We start from the raw sequence: 18,554 nt of genomic DNA on the forward strand, positions 1-18,554 counted from the left end.
ACTGAACTGCTGCTGCTTCCTTTAAATGCATCTGGTCTGGAGTGGTTTGTGAAAGCTTTGGGGTATCAGAGTATCATCTGGAAGCCGAAAAACCCTGGGTATGGAAGCAAGGGAGGGCATTGTAGGGAGTGACGGTGGGGACTCCAGAGAGACCCTTGCTGGATATTGGGGCATCCCCAGGGCTTATGTAAGCTTGGGATGGCTGTGTCAGTGACTGAAACTCCTCCACCCTCAATCCTTTTATAGATAGCAAAGAGACCAGTTCCCCAGTGGAAGTAAAGAGAGCAAAGACCAGGTGAGGGAGCATAAGGGAAAAGGAGTAGGATGCTGTGGTGTGGGCAGCCATGAGATGGACCTCAGGTCAGCATTCTCCTCCATTTTCCCCAGGTCTCGATCGTCAGCCTCACCTTCCTCCAGTATGTGCAACAACATCGGCTGAATTCATAACCAAATGCTGGAAACAATTGTTTTCCATCTTTGGGTTTCGTGGCTTTGTTATATGCCCTGCACACCTGTAACCAGGTAAGATACCTCCTGCAACTCAGACCTTCATCCCTCTGCCACTAAAAGAAAAGAGTCTGTTTTTCCCCAGGGACTTCAGATTAAGTCTGAAATTTTCTGCCTGGCTGTCAAAGACCCTGCATGATCTGACTCCCCTCCTCTCTCCCAGGCTTACACACTGGGCTTCGTGGCATTCCCCAAACAGCCAGCTGCCTCGTGCTCACACTGGTCCCCCTGCCTGAAATGCCTTCTCTTGTCTCCCTCCTATAGGCGGAGGGGCAGCTAGCTGAGGCTCTCCTTTCTCTGGGGTCAGTCAGTCTTCCTCCCAGCTCCAAGAAGCAGCTGGTCACACTCACTGTTATGTTTGCTGAAAGAATGGTAGGTGGGCATGGATGCAGGACAGGATCCAGCCTGCTACCCGATGGCTCCCTCCTGTTGTATCCCATCTCCCAGCTATCTTTGGTTTTGGGACAGACTGGTTCCTGAGGTGGTCCCATTATTGGGATGATACTATTGGTTCATGAGCAACACACACAACTTTGTACATGAGAAACACACCATCTCTTGCCTGCATTGTAAGGGGAAGGTAGCTGTCTACAGCTGAACTGGTTCCCAGCCTGTTCAGCCCCCAGGAGGCTGTAGGAGGCTGACAGGAAATCAGGGGGATGGACCTTGGAGTGTCAGAGAGGCACTGGGGCTTCAAGCAGACCCTGGAGGGTGTTTACTCTGCTACTGAGTAAAACCCTGGCTTTCACTGGATTCCTGGTAGGGTTAGAGGGCTGCGTTCTATTCTAGCTTCTCAACAGCAAACATATCACTGTATGACTCCGGTATGTATTTAAAATTAAATGAAAAGCGTCGGCCTAGCGTGCGGAGGACCCGGATTCGATTCCCGGCCAGGGCACACAGGAGAAGCGCCCATTTGCTTCTCCACCCCTCCGCCGCGCTTTCCTCTCTGTCTCTCTCTTCCCCTCCCGCAGCCAAGGCTCCATTGGAGCAAAGATGGCCCGGGCGCTGGGGATGGCTCTGTGGCCTCTGCCCCAGGCGCTAGAGTGGCTCTGGTCGCAACATGGCGACGCCCAGGATGGGCAGAGCATCGCCCCCTGCTGGGCAGAGCGTCGCCCCTGGTGGGCGTGCCGGGTGGATCCCGGTCGGGCACATGCGGGAGTCTGTCTGACTGTCTCTCCCCGTTTCCAGCTTCAGAAAAATGAAAAAAAAAAAAATAAATAAATAAATAAATAAATAAATGAAAAAGGGGAGGAACAGCCTGACCTGCGGTGATGCAGGGGATAAACTGTTGACCTGGAACGTTGGGGTCGCCGGTTTGAAACCCCGTGCTTGCCCAGTCAAGGCACATACCAGCCCCCCTACCTTCTCCTCTAAAATCAATAAATAAAATCTTTTAACAAAAGGGGGGTGGTGATGGAACAAATACTAAAGTTGAAGACAAATCAAATGGACCTAATTGTATATCAAACTGATAACATAACCACCAGAGAAATAATTATTTCAAGTTCCCTTAGAACTTAATATGCTGTGTATCTGTTGTAGGAGATAATTCTATGGGCAAAAAGAACTACAAAGAAATTTTAAACTTTACCAAGATTTATTATAATATTGGTATTATTTTAAAAACTATATAATATCAGAGGGAGGGAGGGAGGACCCTTCATTCTCCAGGTCTGTCCGGAGCTAGAGAAGAGCATTGGCCAAAGGCGATTGGCCCCATTACTGGTGGGGCCTGCTATACAGACGATTCTATTGGTCAAGGAAAGAGTGTATTAGGAAGTTGGAGTAGAAAATAATCCACAAGCAAGAGCATAGAGCCAGATCACAACCTACTCTTGAACTGAAGGCCAATGGGACTTGAATATCTATTTGGGTGGGGATGGAGACCCTAACCTGAGGTCTAGAGTTGGGGTAGGAGGATCTTGATGGTTGATGGGGAGGAAAAAACAATTTTCACTGAATGAAGGCCTTACTTGGCAGCCTCTAAAATGGCTTTCATCTGCTGGAAGCTCTCTCCCTTGTTCCCAATAGGTATGAGTGGCTTAAGGCCTACAGATAACAGCACTGAGAACTCCAAGGTGGAAAATGGGGTCCCTTGGTCAGCCTCGAAGCTACAGAGCCAGAGCTGGAGGTCAGCGTAAAGAACCAAAAGAAGTGGTGTTTGTCCTTGAGAACTCCTGGCATAGAACGGGCCAGGTGAGGAGCTTGAGAGACAGACTCTGACTAGAGGCAGGGACCAGGCCAGCGTCTCTGGGGCTCCAGGTCTACTTGGGGTGGGGGTATCTGAACTACAACTTTTCACTAAGTATCTGTTTCTGAGTCCCATTCGTGGGTTTTTAGAACAAAGTTCCAGCAGTTGTGAACAGCTCCCTTCCCACCCTGCATGGTGCAATGGGGTGCGGTGGGTGCAACAGGGCCTATGCCCCGAGTAAGGAGGTCTAGGTGAGTGGGGTGCTGCTCTCAGACTGCCACATTCTTAGCTGGGCCTTAGCTCCATCCCCAGCCTTAGGTAAGAGGAATTCAGATTATGGTTGATGTGCCAAGGGAAGGTCATGCCCTGCTTCTTCAAAGAAAACTGTTCTCTCTTAGGTTTTGAGGGAGATGCCAACAACAGGTCTTAAGTCTGTGAACTGGGTTCAGTCCAGACTGCTTCCAGTGGGGCCAGTCCCTAAGTGACAAGTCCTGCCACTGTGTATGCTCCTTACCAGCTTGCTACATGGTTGGACTACAGGGGACCAGAGCTGGTTCCAGCAGATATGTCCAGGCACACTCCAAGGACATATACCCACACAGAGAGGGAATGAGACCAGCCTGCACTTCGGAATTTCAGAGACCGACTTCACCTAAATGTTACCTCAGTGTTTTGAAGCCCCAGAATGTTTTAAGTCAATAACAAATAATGGTTCCTTCTTATACATTAGTTCAGATCTAGACCCCAAAACCTCTATAATCTCCCTCCCTACCCATCCAACCTCAGTCCCAACACTCGGCCAAGGGCAGGCCCGGCTTCTCACCAGTATGCTTAGCAACCCTCCCAATCCTTCAAGGGCCTGTTCATGCCTGTCTGCCTCAGCTGAATTTCTACAGCACTGCTGGTCAGCACACAGAACTGTCTGACTCACTGACAAGTGCCTATTCTTGGCAGCTGGATTTTGGCTCCTGTGGACAGGGGCTTTGTCTTTGTACCTTCTGTAGTCCTCCTCTGTCAGCACGGCACACAGGCAGACGACAAATTCATGCCACCTGACAGGAATCTTTAGCAAATTCTTCCTTAATAAATGTCCGTGGTGCTGCTGCTGCCCAGCTACACAAGTGAGATCGCAGCAGAGAACAAATGCAAAGATCAGGGTTTATTGTTGAAGGGAAGGTGCAAGAGGGCGAAGGGCTGGGGTACCAAATTCTAGACGAGAGGCAGCAGATGCCCCTTAGCCAGGGCAAGGCAGCCCTCTGCGTGAGTCTGCAGGCTAGCAGGAAAGCGTCATTTGCTTCATTGCCATGTCAACTGGGGCCTTCCCCCAGCCTTGCTGGTTTCCTTCCCTCTTCCTGGGAATGCCAGCTGACCTGGGACTCCCAGGTGGGGAAACAGAGCTCAGACCTTTCCTTCAGCAAACCTGCAGTGGTGTGGAGGGGTCATGACCCACTCTGCAGCCACCTGTCTGTCTGCGTGCTCCCAGGCTAGTCCGTATCCTGCCCTGATGGAGGCTGCTACCTGGAGGTGGCTTGGGAAGCGCTAGGACTGGGGCTGGGGGACAGCAGGACTGGCCCTGGGGACGTCAGACTTTGAGTCAGGGACTCATCCAGCTTGCGGGTCTCAGCCTCCAGGACAGTGGCCTCAGGGGCCTGGGCCACGGCGAGAAGGGAGTGGGAGAGGCTGTGGTGCAGGCCTGCTAGCTCACGGCTGGTCTGGACCGAGCGAGCAATGTAGTCCTGCTTCTGCTTCCGCTCCAAGGCCAGCTGGGCTCGCAGCAGGGCCACCTGGGGGCAGGAGAACAAGCGGGAGGCAGCCCTGGAGGGTCCTGAAGCTGCCCCAGCTCCTCCTGCTCTGCTCCTGTGGCTCCTGCCAGACCGGCATTTGAACCCAGTCTATCACCTCTAAGAATCTCAGGACCAGGGCCCTGGGAGTCATAGAATCCTGTGGTTTCAACCCGGCTCCACAGGAGACTCCAGGAGGGCACCTGAACAATAAAAGTATTCTGCAACTTGATTGAGGGATAATTTACATGTCAGAAAATGCCCACGTTAAAGTGTGTATCTTGATGAATTTGATAATGTATATACCCATGTGTAACCACTCTCTTAATAAGATATTTTTTAATCACTGCAGAAAGTTCCATTGTGTCCTTTTTGGAAGCTTTTGAGAAACATTCTGACTCGGTTAGACTGGGTGAGGCCTGGGCACCAGTGAGGCTTTTTCCCAAAGCCTCCCAGGCGGTTCTGATGTGCAGCCAGGGTCGAGAATCACTGCCGGACCCTCCGGGTCTCTACTGTGTACACTGGGACTACTGGGGTTGAAGGACCAGTACACACAGCAGGGCAGGCTCAGGACTGGGTGTGGCAGAGGCTCCTTGGCACAAACATAAGGAGGCACCCCAGGACCACAGTGAGGGCCTCCTGGAGTTCTCCCATGGTGCCTCTCTGCCTCACCCTAATCCAGGCCCTGTCTCAGAGGTTGCTTGTGTGAATGCAAAGTAATAGCTAGGTCTAGCTCTATAGTCAGACCCTGCCAGTCATGACTACTGATTTCTAAAACAGACTCAGAAGTAAAAGGTCCACAGTTCTTTTTACTCATGGGCCTTGAAAGACAGGGAGAACCTTTAGAGAGGCCTACGAGGCAAGAAGGTGCTTTATACAGTTTCCCTGAGCACGGCGGAGCACCTGAGCTCCGAGGCATGGATCCTGGCAGGGCCTGGTGTGCTGGCAACAGTCCTGCCTGCCAGGGTGCACGTGCGGGCACGGGGGCCTCTGCTTGCTCTGGTCTGTCCTCCTGGACTCTCCTGCTCCTCAGTCCTCTTCCCTGTCATTTCCCTTCTAAGTGGGAACCGGAGGGGCCTGGAGCCTGCTCTCCTCCACACTCCCACCCTAACCACGTGCGAGGCTGAGTCAGAATGGGCTCTTGTCTCGTACGCAGACTGCAGTTCTGTGAGGCAGGAACTTGCCCCTCTCCCTATGTGAGGTGCACAAAGAAGACACTAAAGGGAGGGAAGGGGACTTAGAAAACGGATCTTTCCAGAACATACCTCTTTCTGCAGTTCAGCCACGTGCTTGGCCTCTGAGGTGCCCTTCTGTCCTCTTCCAATCTGTGGAAGACAAATGCCATTCCCATCAGAAGAGGCCTTCCCGGCCCGGGGTTCTGCAGACATGCTCCGCCAGCTCATCACAGTTCTGAGGGCCAGGGTAAGGAGAGGCCCAGACTGGCCCAATGGGTGATGTCCACAGAGACCTCACACTGAGCTTCCAAAGGCTTGATGGCACTGGCTTTGCTGGGGCACCTTCTCCCGTACAGAAGGTACACTGCGCTTGCTCTGGGCTAGCTGGGCCGTGAGCTAGGGATGCAGACAGGAAGTCAGACTGGCGGTGCCTGCCGTGGGTGAGCTCTTATTAAAGGAGGGGGATGGGGAGCCTGGAGGTGTTCAGCCACCAGGAAGTCTCTCCCCCCCAGAGTGCACGGCTGTCTACTGATGGGCATAACTCAGCTAAAAGAAGGCTGGTTTGGGAAATTATCCCCAAACTGCTTACCCAAAAAAGGGACTCTGGTCCCAGGATATACTATGGACACTAATCTTAGAAGTTCAGTATTCCAAGGGGCAAGGTGGTCTGAGAAGCCTGCAAAACTGCTATCAAGCTCCTAGGCATGTCAGGGTCTGGCAAGCACCACTACACCCAGGTGCCAGAGATTCTGACCAGAAGCCCAATGAATCCTGCTCCCAGGGGAGCCTGAGGCCTGTCTCCACAAGCAGGTAGATTAGACATCAGGGAAGGCTGAGCTCCTCAAAACACAGGGCTGCTAGCCTTGACTCCACCCCACCCACTGCCGCTGGGCAGTGCTGGCCGGGCAGCACCCAGTCAGGTGGGGCTCTCTGGACTGGCAGAAGTGGCTGTCTCCCCTGCAAGGGTAGCCTGGGCTAGGCTCTGCGACTGGGCTCTCCTGGGGCCGTCAGTGAGGGAGGTAGACCTGCTGCGGGGGTGACGATGAGGTGGCTTCGCTGGTCTCCAGGACTCCGGTCCGCGATGCACGCAGGACCTCCCTCTTCAGCTTTCTCCGCTCTCGCTCGACCTGTGGATGCAAGTGAGAAGTCAGGGCTTGGCTTGGCCCTGGGCTGTGCCAGAGCTGTCCTTCTCAATAGGAGGCCAGTGCGAGCGTGGGTGTGCGTGTAAGGGGACTGCGGTCATGGGTAACTAAACTCCTGCTTGGGGGAACGCATGCTAGGGCAGCCCCAAGCGCAGGGAGTTGCTCCTGGGGAGAAGAGGTAGGGCTGGCCTCTCGGGCCTTTGGGGCCAGGGTCAGCCAACATCTTCTGTGGTATTTGGGCTTTGCGGGCCATTTGATCTCTGTTGCAACTATTCAACTCCATTACTGTAGCCTGCAAGCAGCCGTTGACTATGCATGAATGAGTGAGCATGAAACTTGAACTTCAGAAACAGGCAGCAACCGATTTGGCCCTCGGCTAGCAGCCCTTGCTCTGGGGGCCGCACCAGAAGTGGAGGTCACGCCCACTGGACCCCAGAGGAGGAGCTATGATAGACGTCACCTGCTCCAAGGTGGTCCGCAGCTGGACATTGTGGCGCTGCAGCCTGCTGCGGTCAACCTCCAGCTGGGCCACTGCTTGCTGTAGGTGTTCAAGCCTTTGTCCCCATGGCTGCTTCTCCTCTGTCCCAGCCCCAGGCTCAGCCTCCACTCCTGAGACCTGTGGGAGAGACCAGTGAGTCTCATCTGGGCAGCCCCCTTAGACAGGTGGGAAACAGGGACCAATCTGGCAGGCCTGGGATTCAGGATGTAATCCCAAGAGAAGAGGACAAGCCCCCTGGACAGGAGCTTGCTCTCGGGCCATCTGTTCCCACCAGGCCCCCAGTTCACCTCCCCCAGCTGGGCACCCACCTCTCCTCTGGGTCCCCGTTCTGCTTTGCTGGTGGGGCCGGGGCTGTGGAGCCGCTCCTTCTCCAGAGCCAGTCTGGTGAGCTCCAACTCGTCCTGGGGTATCAGGGTGTGGGACAAAATCATGTCATGATAACCTCCTGTCCAGACTCACTCCACCCTCCATCCTCAGTTTGATTTTCTCATCAGGGTATAGTTTTATCCTGGAACCTCTAAGCCATTCTAGTGCAGAACCTTCATTTTACAGATGGATAAAATGGAGGAGCAGAGAGGGACCTATGCAAGGACACATGGTGGGCTAGGACTAAGACCTGTCTTGTTTCAGCTCTCCCATAAGCTAAGTGAGAACCTGGAAGGAGCACTGAGGTGTGGTGGAAGGAGCATGGCTCTGGAGCCACACAGGGCTGGGCACTATGTCATCACTTACAGGCTAGCTGGCTCTGGTCAGGAGGTGGCTCTCTCCAAACACCACTTTTCTCGTTTGTAAAATGACTGCATGCTCCATGAAGCATAGACCAAACCTTTGGAGTTAAATCCCTTTAGATAAATGGGGGACCTAGATATGTTGTAGGCATCTTATGTTTCATGATTGATAACGGGCTAGAAAAGAGACAGATAAGGGGGGCGTGCAAGAGTGGGTAGAGGCTGGGAGAAAGGAAGAGCTTTATAGTAAAAAGACTGCTTGGATCTAATTCTAGTTCTGCCATTTATTAGCTGTATGACCTTGGACAAGTTATTCAGCCTCTCTGAGCTGACATTTCTCAGCTATAAAATGAAAATAATAGTTCCTACATTTCAGGGTTGTTGTGGAAGAAAGTAAGAGTGACAGTGCCCAACATATAAAATGCTTAAAATAAAAAATGGTACCATTGTGCTGAAGGGCTGTATCTGAAAGATGTCCTTGAGTGGATGTGGCCGGAGAGACCCTGACCTGAGCTACATTATTGTGTGAATACTACTCAGTAATCCAAGACTATGGACAGAAAGTGCCTTCCTGCCCTGCTGTATACCTTACTTTTTCTGTGCCTGTAAGAACGGGCCTGGAAATAGGAAAGTTGTTTCACTTATTGAATGCTTCCTTCCTATGCACTTTGTACACACTATCTCATTTCATACACAAAATGGCCCTATGGAGCTGGTACCATCATTCCCTATTTTATCCATGAGAAAGCCAAGGGTCAGAGAAGCAAAAGCACATACCTACAGTTAATAAATTGTAATTGTATTGCAAACCCAGAAACTTGACTTAAAGATCATAAACATATCCCCTTCTCTCTGCATGTTGCCCTTCAACCAGAACAGAGCACCCAGGTGCCTTCATCCACACTTACTATCAGGTTACCATCTCTTCCCTGACTTCTGTTACAGCTCCTAGTTGGTATCCCCGGGTCTACTGCTGCTCCACACAGCAGCCTGAGTGATCTTCCCGAACTGTCTGTTTGTCTGATCGTGTTACTCCCCTGCACTAAACCCTCTACCCTCTTCCCACTGGTCATCCACACTGTTAACATGACTTAGAAGCCCTAAACACGGGGTCCCTACTGTCCTCTCTTCTCTTGCCAACTCTTCCTTTATGTTCCAGGAGCCAGAACTCCCTACACAGGTACGCCATGTTCTCTGTCTTACCCAGAAAGCTCCTCCTCCACCTAATGCGTGGCTAATTCCTTGCTGATCCCTTCAGATTTAACCTTAAATACCACTTTTACCAGGAAGCCTTTCAGGACTCATCCCAGGAAAGGTAGGGTGTCCTTCTAGTATGCTCAGAGCACACTAAACTTCCCCACTGGAGCACTGCTTATAATTAGGCATTGCACTCTGCTTATCGTCCCAGGTGTCCCCAAACTACGGCCCGTGGGCAGCATGTGGCCCCCGGAAGCCATTTATCTGCCCCCCCCCGCCGCACTTCCGGAAAGGGCACCTCTTTCATTGGTGGTCAGTGAGAGGAGCACTGTATGTGGCGGCCCTCCAATGGTCTGAGGGACAGTGAACTGGCCCCCTGTGTAAAAAGTTTGGGGACCCCTGCTGACTGTAAGCTCTATGAGGGCAGGGACTGTGGGTGTCTTATTCTCTTCGTATACCCCGGACTTGCACCATAACCTGGATTCCATTTACGTTAAGGTGCTCATGATCTCAGCTCTCCCACACCTTGAGGTGCCACAGTGCAGGGTGGTAGGCAGCCCCCGAGTTCAGCTACACAGGGCTCTGCTGACCAGTCCTTTGACCCACTGAGTGACTCACCTGCAGCCTCTGATGTTCGGAGTCCCGCTCCAGGACAGAAGCTTGCAGGAACATGGCTACCTCCTGCAGACTGCCGACACTGGCCTTGCTCTGGGCCAGGGACAGCGCCAAGTCCTGGGCCTTCTCCCGCCACTCGATCTCCCTGGCCTCGGTCTGCCTCAGGGCTGCCTGCAGTCGCTTCAGCTCCTGCGGCAGCCTGGGTCCTAAGGAATCAAACCTTGCTGAAGGCCCCTCCGCTGGGGAGGCTTTGTGACTGTGGGCTGAGTCCTCCAGGCCCTTCCTCTGCTCCCTCAGCTCCTGGATCTCCTCTTCCTTCTGGGCCAGAGTCATCTGTAGCTCCCTGAGGTTCTCCCGAAGGCCCCTGATCTCTTCCTCTTCTCTGTCCTGTCCCGGATCCGGCTTCTCCTGGGTCACATCCTCTTGGAACCTCTGGGCCAGAGACTTCTCCAGCAGCTGCATCTGTTTCTTCTGATGTCTCAGTTCCGCATCCCTCTGAGCCAGGGCCTGCCGGAGCCCTTGCACGGCCTCCTGGTGTTGGAGGTCCCGGTCTTGTATCTCACCTTCCCGCTTCCTTAGGACCTCCTCCAGCTGCCGCGCTTGTGCCTGGCAGGAGTCCAGGGCAGCCTGCAAGGTGGCGGTGCTGGCCTCCAGGCCGCGGCTCAGTTCGACCTGCCCAAGGAGACGCTGCTCCTTCTCCTGCAGGGCCGCCTGCGCCTCCCTGAGGGCCTCCTGCAGAGCCTCGGCCCGGCCCTGGGCAGCCTCCTCACAGTGCTGGGCCGACCGGTTCTCCGCCCGCAGGGCCTCCAGCTCCTGGTCCCGTTCTGTGAGCCTCGCCTCGGCCTGCAGCCAGCTGTCCTTCAGGGCCCTGGCCTCTGCCTCGTGCTCCTGCACCCGCTCCGCACACTGTTGCTGGAGGGCCAGCAGAGCCTTCTCCTGCTCCCGAGACTCAGCCCTTAGGTCACTCAGCACCTCCTCCAGGGCCTGTCCCCGCTGTCCCTCCACTGCCAGCTCTTCCTGGAGCCTCCGCACTTGTTCCCTGTGGTCCTCGAGCTCTGCCTGGCGCTCTCTCAGTGTCAGGTGGGCCTGCTCCAGCGCCCCCTGCAGCGCGCTTGCCTGTTCCTTCACGTTCTCCTCCTGGCCCCGGGCCTCCCGCTGTTGGTGCTGCAGGGCCTCCAGCTCCTGGCTCCTCTGGGCCAGGGCTCTCTGGGCCTCCTCCAGCTGACTCTGAAGTAACTGCTCTTGTAGCTCCCCCTGTTCCCGGGCCTCCTGCACATGCTGCTGCAGGACCACCATCTCCTGCTCTCGCTGGGTCAGGAGGAGGCTGGTCTCCGCCACCTTCCTGTGCAGATCCTGGAGCTGCTGCTCCTGCTGGCGCTGGCGCTCCTCAAGTTCCCGGATCCGCTCCTGCTGGCACTCCACTTCCTTCTCCTTATCGCGCAGGATCAGCTTCAAGTGCTCGAGCGCAGTGCTCGGGCCCTTCCCTTCCTCGGCCCGCTCCTGCGCTGGCTGCCTCTGGGAGGCCCGCTCCCGGCCCCGCTCTCTCAGGGACAGCTTGATCTGTTCCAGGTCCTCCTCTAGGATCTTGGTCTGCAGTCTCCTCTGGTCTTCCAGGACCTGAATCCTTTCCTTCTGTAGCACCACCTCCTGCTCCCTCCTCTCCAGATCCTGGGTCAGATGCTCTTTCTGCCTCTGCAGCTCCTCGATCTGCTCTCGCTGGGACCCCACCTGCTGGTCCCTGTCCTGGAGCTCTCTTGCCAGGCGGCTGCTGTGGCTCTCCAGCTCACGGACCTGGCTGCTTTGTGCCTGCAGCTCCTGGCTCCTCTCCTCTAGGTCCAGCGTCAGGTGCGTCAGGGCCGCCCTCTGCGCCTCCCGCTGGTCCTCCAGCTCCTCGATGGCCTTCTGCTGGCACTTCGTTGTGTGCCGGTTTTCCTCTAGCTCCAGGGCCAGACATTCCAGACTCACCAGCTGCTTCTTCAGATCCTGAATCTGTCCCTTCTGGGACTCGATCACTTGGGCTTTCTTCTCGAGTTCGAGAAGCTGCTGCTCTACGACACTCTTCTGCGTCTCTTGATCCTTCTCGAGCTCTTTGATCTGTTCCCTCTGCACAGTCAGCTGTTGCTCTCGCTCCTGGACGGCCATGGGCAGGTGCTCTAACACAGACTGACACCTCTCCAGCTCCTGAATCTGTTCCTGCTGCAGATCCACCTCTTGGTTCCTCTTCTTCAGGTCCAGAGACAGCAACTCCAAAGCCGCCTTTTGCATTTCCCGCTGCTTCTCCAGTTCCCGGATTCTTTCCTGCAAAGCCTTCACCTCCCCTTCTCTTTCGGACAGGGCCTGGGCCAGGATAGCCAGGTTCTCCTGCAGAGCCTTCCCTTGGGCCACCTTCAGCTCGCCCTGCTCCTGCAGAGCCTGGGCTCTCTCGCGTTCACTCTCCACTTCCTCACGTTTCAGTTTCAGGGCTGAACGAGCAGTTCGCAGGTCTTCTTCCAGGACCCCAGCAGTGCTCGCCTGAGCCCTGGCTTCTGCAACAGATGCTTGCAGATGTTGCACCTGGGCTGTCAAGTTCTCCTTGGCTGCCTGAAGTAACTCTCGCTCATTCTGGAAAACAAGATGCACAGCTTCCTGAGACTATACTTCCTCGATACCATCACTCCAGCACAATCCTTTTCTTCCCCTACTTTGTAGCACCAGCATTGTCAAGGACTTGGACCAAAAGAACTTGTGCATTCCACATGCTAATATACTGCACATGGACATCCCTACCACATCCCAGGGCTCTGCTGTGCCCAGAGGAGAAAGTCTGGTGCAAATGGGCCATCCCAGACTCTGGTCCTTCAGGGTGAGGGACAATTTCAACCTCAATTCAGAAAAATAATTGAAGGAATATTGACTAGGGCCTTAAAACTGGACCTCAGGGATGTGGGGACAGAGAAACAGACACTGCTGAAAGAAGTTGGGTACTATGTATGGATGGGGTAGGACCGTAAGCCAAGACGAGCCTGGGAGCTAGAGCCTGGGTCCTGAGGGACTACTCCCGAAGCAACCCCCTCCCCCAAACAATCACCATCGTACCTGGGCTTCTATCCCCTGCAGCTCTGCCCGCCGTAGGCGACTCTGTAAGGATGCCACAGTTTCGTGCAGTTCCATCAGCTCAGACTCTAGGGATTTCTGCTTTTCTTCCCACTTGGATTTCTCTTTGGGGAGAGGAGAGGTAGAGGAGCAAGGCCCATGGTTGGGAGTGGAGGTAAAAAGGGAGGTAGAGGCAGATGGAAAATGGGAAACAAGGCCAAGGAGAGAATTATATCCAGTTTCATAGAGACATCACCCATCTGCCAGCTGCTCCTGTATGTCTGGGCTCCTGGCAGCTCCCAGACTCACGCCTGTATCTGCTGCCCAGCTCTAGCACTGCCTGATAATCCCAGCAATTCCTTGTCCGACCACAGAGGTCCTCAACCCTGGGTCCCAGACAGGGCTCAGCCTGCTGACACTGGAGGCCCCTTGCCAATCCCCAGTTCTGTGATTTTGTTGAACTTCCTAGAGACCAGGGTTACTGTGCTGACTGCCCCCACCATTTCTGAAAAATGCACCAGAACCCAACTCGACGTGTGTGGCTCTCAGGGAGACGTCTGGGATACTTTCCAGACCCAGACCCACTCCCCAAGTTGTCCTCTTCTGCAGTAGAGCCTTGAGCCTCAAGACCCCTGGCCCTTTCCTTTCCAAGTAGTCACCACCCTTTTCAGCTGTGGTGCAGAGAACTCCCCCAACCCCCCTCCTTGCGATCTCCCAAACAGTCATAATCCTGCTGTAAAAGGTTGTTTGAGGACATAGTTGAAGATGACAAAAACAAGTAACATGAATAAATGACAAAAGATAAAGATTTTATAATGTCCTCATAGTCCTGGCCCTGGGTTGTCAGTTTTTTTTTTTGTTTTGTTTTTTTGTTTTCATTTTTCTGAAGCTGGAAACAGGGAGAGACAGTCAGACAGACTCCCGCATGCGCCCGACCGGGATCCACCCGGCACGCCCACCAGGGGCGACGCTCTGCCCATCCTGGGCGTCGCCATGTTGCGACCAGAGCCACTCTAGCGCCTGGGGCAGAGGCCACAGAGCCATCCCCAGCGCCCGGGCCATCTTTGCTCCAATGGAGCCTTGGCTGCGGGAGGGGAAGAGAGAGAGACAGAGAGGAAAGTGCGGCGGAGGGGTGGAGAAGCAAATGGGCACTTCTCCTGTGTGCCCTGGCCGGGAATCGAACCCGGGTCCTCCGCACGCTAGGCCGACGCTCTACCGCTGAGCCAACCGGCCAGGGCGGTTGTCAGTTTTTAAATCTGCAGACAGAGAAAATGGAAACCTAGCCAGCAACTTTGCACGTCACCAAATCTGTTTGTCCTAATCCCTTCTGCCAAGATGGCCCACAAAGGACTCGAAAAGCAGAAAAGTAATTCATGGGGCCAACACCCCTTTGGCGATACCTTTAGGTATCTTCTCAGTTGTGGGTAAGCAGTACTCACAGCTTCCTCTCCTCCTTCCAAACCCCCTTCCCTGCGTAAGCTTCTCACCTTCCTGGGTCTGGGAGAGTTGTTTCTGAAGATCCTGCAGTTCCGTGTGGGCCTGGCTCTTCTCAGCCTCTGTATCGGTGAGACGCTCTTCCAGCCTCCGTGCCTGCTCCTTCAGGTCATCCTGGGAAAGAGCGGGCATGGCCAAACTCGAGTTCCTCCCCTGCCACAAAGCATCCCCGCCCAGGGCCCAAGCCCTCTCCTCCCCTCAGGGCTGTGGGGGTCTGCCATCAGGACCTCCTGTACTGCTGGGTTATTTACCTCTGAACTTGTATGCATTTGGCTTCCTGAAGCGACAAGCTCTGCTCCAGCTGACTGGAGCCTAGAATTCTGTCCCATTTGTGTCACTTGAAACAGAACTCCTGCTAAAGTCTTAGCCCAGAGTCACCTCTCCTCTCTCCAAACTCCTACTTTAAAGCTGAGCTCAGAGGTCACTTGTTCCTTCCTTGAGTAAGAAAGAATTGTTCTTTCCCCTATTCTCATCATGTACATCTGTTATTGACCCAGTTAAGTCTATCAGTTCTGCTTTGTTGTAGAGTGCAGTTTGAGTCCTCAGCCATGTCATGAGCCTTCTTGAGGGCAGAGGTCAGGTCTTTTCTGCATTTTGTGTCCCCAGCTCAGAGTGGCAGGCATATGGTGGCACTCATTTTTTATTGGCTGACGGTGGCTCTGGGGTGGACTTTGCAGGACATGTAGCTCAGTCTTAGGCTCAGAATGTTCTTATAAGTGGCAACCTCAGGTCTCAGTGGTCTCAATTTGTTGGCCTTTTTCTTGGAGCTTTTGGCAACCAAGAGTAATTCATGGTCGAGAGGAAAATGACGCAAAAAAAGTCACACATCTGTGCAGGGTTTCAGTTTATAGGGCTCATGTAAGCCCCTCACAGCCCTGTGAGACAGGCACGGTGTGCCCTACTTTACTAGCAAGCCAAGGCCAGGAACCCAAGTGCTGTGTTCATGCTTGCCAGGTAGTAAGCGGTCAAGGTGGACCTCAGCCCACCCTGATCTCAGAAAGAAAACCGGTGCAACTGCTTCGTGGGTTTTTGGGGAGGTGAAGAGGTCAAGGGAGGAGAGCAGGGAAGCGTACCCGGGCCTGCTGCGTGTCCCACAGGTCTTGGTGGAGCTTGTGGAGGGCAGACGCCACCGCCTCGGCAGAGAGGGCCGTCAGGAGGGGCCCTCTCTTAAGGAGGATCCTTGTCCCATTCTGGTCTGAACAGGGAGGAGACAGCTCCTGACATGGCTGCACTACTTAAAGAGACAGCCATCCCTCCCCAGACATGGCCTTGGCCTTCCCACTGACCCCTCTCTCCTCAGAGAAGCCCTTCTAAGCTCATTCATCATGCATTCTGCATAACTATGTGCCAGGCGCTGTGGTGGCACTAGGGAATGCCAGCTATCATTTGTCAGGCATTTAAGAAGTGCCAGGAATTGTGTGAGCTATGTTCCCTCTGTAATCTCCTTAACTCCTTAGGAGATCCTGAGAGGTAGGTACTTTTGACATCTTCACTATACAGTCGAGAAGATCAAGCTCAGAGAGGACAAGGTGACTTGCCTAGGCACACCCATCTAGCACATGGCAGAACTGGAGGGTTCACACTCTGGGTTAATTCCAGAGCCCGTGGCCTTAGCCGTGATGCAGGCTGTCTATGGAACTGCACTCCCCTCCTTCTCCCCTGGGAGCTGGGCTGGTTTCCCAAAGGACCGAGTTCTGGGGTGGCTGCCTCACCTGGCTCAGGGCCCCAGAGGGAGGGAGCAGAGTCTCCCCCACCACTCAGCTCAGGCCTGCTCTCACAGACAGACCCAAAGGCCTGCTGCAGGACAGCACAGAGGCTGGCAAGCTGGGCCCGGGCCTGGTGCCCCGGCTGCTGCTCCGCGGCCAGGGCCTCCAGCTGGCTCTCCAGGCTGCGCAGTCGCAGCTGCAGCTGGGCTGCCTTGGCTTCCTGGGCCCAGAGGGATGCTCGTAGCTGCTGCTCGGCTGCTTGCGATGCCTCGAGCTCCTCCAACAGCTGTGCTTCCTGGGCCAGAAAGTCAGCCTCTTTTTCCTTCACCTCCTGCTTCAGGAGTTCCAGCTGCAGGAGGAAGTGTGGTGGCTCTGAGCAGGGCAGGTACCCACCCCTCAGACCCTCCCCGATCCCTGGGCCGACTCCATCTGGGCTGGGATTTCAGAGCGCTCAGCTCTTCAGCAGGAAGGAGGGCTCCCTTCGACCTGCCCTGCATGTCTGCCTACTCACTACTCACTCCTGACAGGTGGGTGAGGCTCCACAAAACAGGCTTTGCCCGATTCCCCTGGCAACTCTGCCAGCTCCCTGTATGATTAGAACTCTGCCGGACAGGGAGCCTAGTAAGACCACTCAGAATAATAATGGCTACCATTTACTGAATGGTTATTGTGTTCATGACACTTTATATATACTGATAAAAGTTCAAACTTATCAACCTTGTTTTATGGACAAGGAAACTGATGCTTACACAACCCGGAAGCAGTAGAGCTGGGAGTCAAACTCGGGACGGGGGTCCTTGTCTGCAGCAGTCTATTGTCTCTTACTCCCTCACTCGGCCCTCCCAGTTCCGTCTTTCCTCTGTGCCCAAGGACTGTGCGCAGTCCAAGGACTGGGGGCCTCCTGGGGACAGACTGGGTCCCTGGAAGTCCTCTTGCTGCCCACCTGACCCGGAGTGTTACCTGTTCCCCCTACTCTGTCCTGCCAAGGAGACCGAGCCCCCTGAACCAGGCCTTCGAGGACTATGTTCTGGGCCAGCAGGTTTCCCATGGGGGCCCGTTCTCAGCTCTGGGTCAGGTTCCCAAAGCCCCAGCCTGCCCAGTAATGTGGAAAAGGAGAAAGGTCCTCTTCGTGAGATGACTGAGCAGTCACCCCTCGCCCCCAGGAGTTCCACCCAGGAAGAGGGCCCAGCACGGAGGCGGGAGTACCTGGGCGCTGAGCTCTTTCTGCCCTGACTGGGCCTCCTGTGTGTCCTGGCGCAGGGAGCTCAGCTCTTGTTGTCGAATAGAGTCCGCTTCTTCTAAAACAAGAAGTCTCTGTTCCTTTTCCACCAGAGACAGAGTCAGGCTAAAAAGAGAGGGGTCAGAGGACTAGGCCATTCTCTCAGGAAATGAACTACCTTCTCATCTGACTGTCCTAAACACAGCCTTGATAATCAAACAGAAATAGTAATGATAGCCTGACCAGGCGGTGGCACAGAGGATAGAGCATCAGACTGGGATGCAGAGGACCCAGGTTCGAGACCCTGAGGTCGCCAGCTTGAGCGCAGGCTCATCTGGTTTGAGCAAGGCTCACCAGCTTGGACCCCAGGTCGCTGGCTTAAGCAAAGGGTCACTCGGTCTGCTGAAGGCCCACGGTCAAGGCACATATGAGAAAGCAATCAATGAACAACTAAGGTGTTACAATGCACAACGAGAAACTAATGATTGATGCTTCTCATCTCTCTGTTCCTGTCTGTCTGTCCCTGTCTATCCCTCTCTGACTCTGTCTCTGTAAAAAAAAAAAAAAAAAAAGTAATGATAATCACTACAGTGTAACAATAAAAGCTTCTATTTATTGAGTTACCTACTGAGTGCTCCTAGATGGTTCTTGCATATGAAACCTCATTTCAACTTCATAGTTTATTCTTCTCTGGGAAAATCCAAATCTCAAATTCAGCATGTCCAATTCTTTCTGTCGCCTCTAAACCTTCCTTCCCCCAGTCATCCGCTCTTATGTTCCCTAGCTCAGTGAATGAACGGTACCTCCATGCACCCAGTGCCCCAGCTCAGAAGCCTTGACCAGATCACAGAGTTTTCCCTTCATCCCATCTGTACCCAATCTATGACTACATATAACTGATTCCAGTTTCTTTAACATCCCTGAAACCCCTTCCCTCCCTCCACCCCACCTCCCCTGGTGCAGCTTTAGTATCGCTCACCTAGACATCTAGTACCAGTCTCCTAACTGGTCTTTCTGCCTCTGGTTTCATCAACAAAAGGAAGGTCCCTTCCCTAACTCCTACAGCACCGAGAGTGCGGGCTGCTTGCGTTCTGGGTGACCCTCCCTCTGTCCTGATGTTCATGTCCTCACCCACCATCCATCCCTTCTACTGCATCATAAATTGGATGTGTTGAGTTGCCTACTTAAAACCCTGCAACGGTTTCCTACCAAACCTAAAATAGCT

The 18,554-nt window shown here is 54.1% G+C and overlaps 1 protein-coding gene across 2 annotated transcripts in view; it reads right to left on the minus strand.

Moving 5' to 3' along the window:
* The window catches only part of CEP250 (centrosomal protein 250), a 50,750-nt gene that overhangs the window by 4,361 nt on the left and 27,835 nt on the right, over nucleotides 1-18,554 (minus strand). The window contains exons 25-35 of one of the 2 annotated variants that reach the window (XM_066238087.1): nucleotides 17,317-17,455; nucleotides 16,117-16,459; nucleotides 15,478-15,599; nucleotides 14,398-14,518; nucleotides 12,914-13,035; nucleotides 9,842-12,439; nucleotides 7,607-7,699; nucleotides 7,260-7,415; nucleotides 6,683-6,784; nucleotides 5,748-5,807; nucleotides 2,167-4,485 (exon numbers count right to left, since the gene is read on the minus strand). In XM_066238087.1, coding sequence (XP_066094184.1) covers nucleotides 4,216-4,485; nucleotides 5,748-5,807; nucleotides 6,683-6,784; nucleotides 7,260-7,415; nucleotides 7,607-7,699; nucleotides 9,842-12,439; nucleotides 12,914-13,035; nucleotides 14,398-14,518; nucleotides 15,478-15,599; nucleotides 16,117-16,459; nucleotides 17,317-17,455 — 4,126 coding nt within the window. In that variant the 3' untranslated portion in view covers nucleotides 2,167-4,215. Of the gene's footprint in view, nucleotides 1-2,166; nucleotides 4,486-5,747; nucleotides 5,808-6,682; nucleotides 6,785-7,259; nucleotides 7,416-7,606; nucleotides 7,700-9,841; nucleotides 12,440-12,913; nucleotides 13,036-14,397; nucleotides 14,519-15,477; nucleotides 15,600-16,116; nucleotides 16,460-17,316; nucleotides 17,456-18,554 lie in introns of those variants that run through there. The other variant, XM_066238088.1, reaches the window with a different exon arrangement.

This window comes from Saccopteryx bilineata, chromosome 6, assembly GCF_036850765.1.
Source record: "Saccopteryx bilineata isolate mSacBil1 chromosome 6, mSacBil1_pri_phased_curated, whole genome shotgun sequence".
NCBI lineage: Eukaryota > Metazoa > Chordata > Mammalia > Chiroptera > Emballonuridae > Saccopteryx > Saccopteryx bilineata.